Source organism: Saprolegnia diclina (assembly GCF_000281045.1).
Source record: "Saprolegnia diclina VS20 unplaced genomic scaffold supercont1.75, whole genome shotgun sequence".
NCBI classification, from domain to species: domain Eukaryota; phylum Oomycota; class Saprolegniomycetes; order Saprolegniales; family Saprolegniaceae; genus Saprolegnia; species Saprolegnia diclina.
In genome coordinates this window covers 253,141-254,408 of record NW_008246142.1, presented here as the reverse complement: position 1 = coordinate 254,408, position 1,268 = coordinate 253,141, and the positions used below count along the sequence as shown (strand labels likewise).

General features: G+C 56.9%; 1 protein-coding gene across 1 annotated transcript; it reads left to right on the top strand.

The window, feature by feature from the left end:
• Nucleotides 1–63: 63 nt before the first annotated feature.
• SDRG_14675 (hypothetical protein) lies at nt 64–1,212 on the top strand (the record flags this gene model as incomplete). The annotated part of the gene is made up of 2 exons (XM_008620824.1): nt 64–269; nt 852–1,212. The coding sequence occupies 2 exons, from the start codon at nt 64–66 to the stop codon at nt 1,210–1,212; spliced, it is 567 nt and encodes a 188-aa protein (XP_008619046.1).
• Between the last annotated feature and the right edge of the window lie 56 nt (nt 1,213–1,268).

The window sequence follows — 1,268 nt, the reverse complement described above, 5'->3', positions numbered from 1 at the left end:
ACCCCCTCGGGTCGGGTCGCGTATCGCGTGCTCGAGATGGGCGTGGCTGACCCAGCGCACACGATGGCGCACTGGCCAGGCTTTTCCCTCAACCCGGGCGTTTGGGACTTGTACCGGCTCAAGAATCAGCGACTGCAATTCGACACGACGTCGGATGTGTTTGAACGCGCGTTCTCGCTGCAAGTGCGGCGTGCGGGCTTGCACGTGGCAGCGCTGACGACGACAGTGGCGACGCACATTGGCGCGCCGCCCGGCTCGAACGCGTCAGCGTATGTTCTCAACGGCCTTCCGAGACGCTTTGACGCGCCGCTTGGGCAGGTGTAGTGGATGAAATAGGAGCTTTGAACGAAGAATGTTGATCGTCTAGTTGTAGTTGATACTGAATGCTAAGAACGAATGTGGACAGGGTGCGCCCGCAACTTCTTGAGGTGCGAGATACGACCGCACTACCCTAGCCCTTGTGTGGGATCGACGACGTTGGGACTCGTGTGTCTCTTGGGATGCAGCGAGGTGCAACTAGTCGATCGAGCTTTTGACTAGCATGTTTGACAGAACGAAAGAGGTAGTAACATATTTGGAGGCAGCGAGCGGCTCGCCCTGTGGGTCGATTGGGCAACGCTGGCGAGAGAAGAGGTCGAATAAAAGTCGTAGTTTTGGGCTCCAACAAGACTCGACCAAGAAGCGTCAAGGACCGTTGGCTCAGTATAGAGAGGTGCAATGCGTGCACCGCGACTGGAGAGCATCGATCGAACCGTTGGAGATGTCCGGATAATGAACGCACCACCGCCTGCCAGCTCACACTCATCCGGATAACGAGATCGAATCCAACGGGCTCATGGGGCTGGTGCCAGGGCGGGTGGTGTCATTTTTCAACAAGCCACGATGGCAGCAAGCGCGTCGGACGACAAGAAGGCGCGCAAACGAGCCGCCAGCAAAAAGTACCGCGAAGCCAACAAGGAAAAATTGCGGATGCGGGACAAGACGTTCTACGCCTCCCACAAGGCAAGAATGCTGGCCAAGAAGAAGCAGTACAAGGTTGTGAACGCAAAGAAGGTTGCAGTGAAGGAGAAGCAGTACCGCCAGAAGCACAAGGAAGTCCTCCAGGCCAAGAAAAAGCTGTGGAACGTAGCGAATCGAGCGTACAGGGCCGCATACAAACGTGCTCAGTACGACGTCCTTGTGTTCAATCGGATTCACGTTCTCACTTTCTAGTCGGGCGCAGAAGAAGGCGATTGCTGCCGGCAAGGTCCCACCGCCGCTGCCCAAGG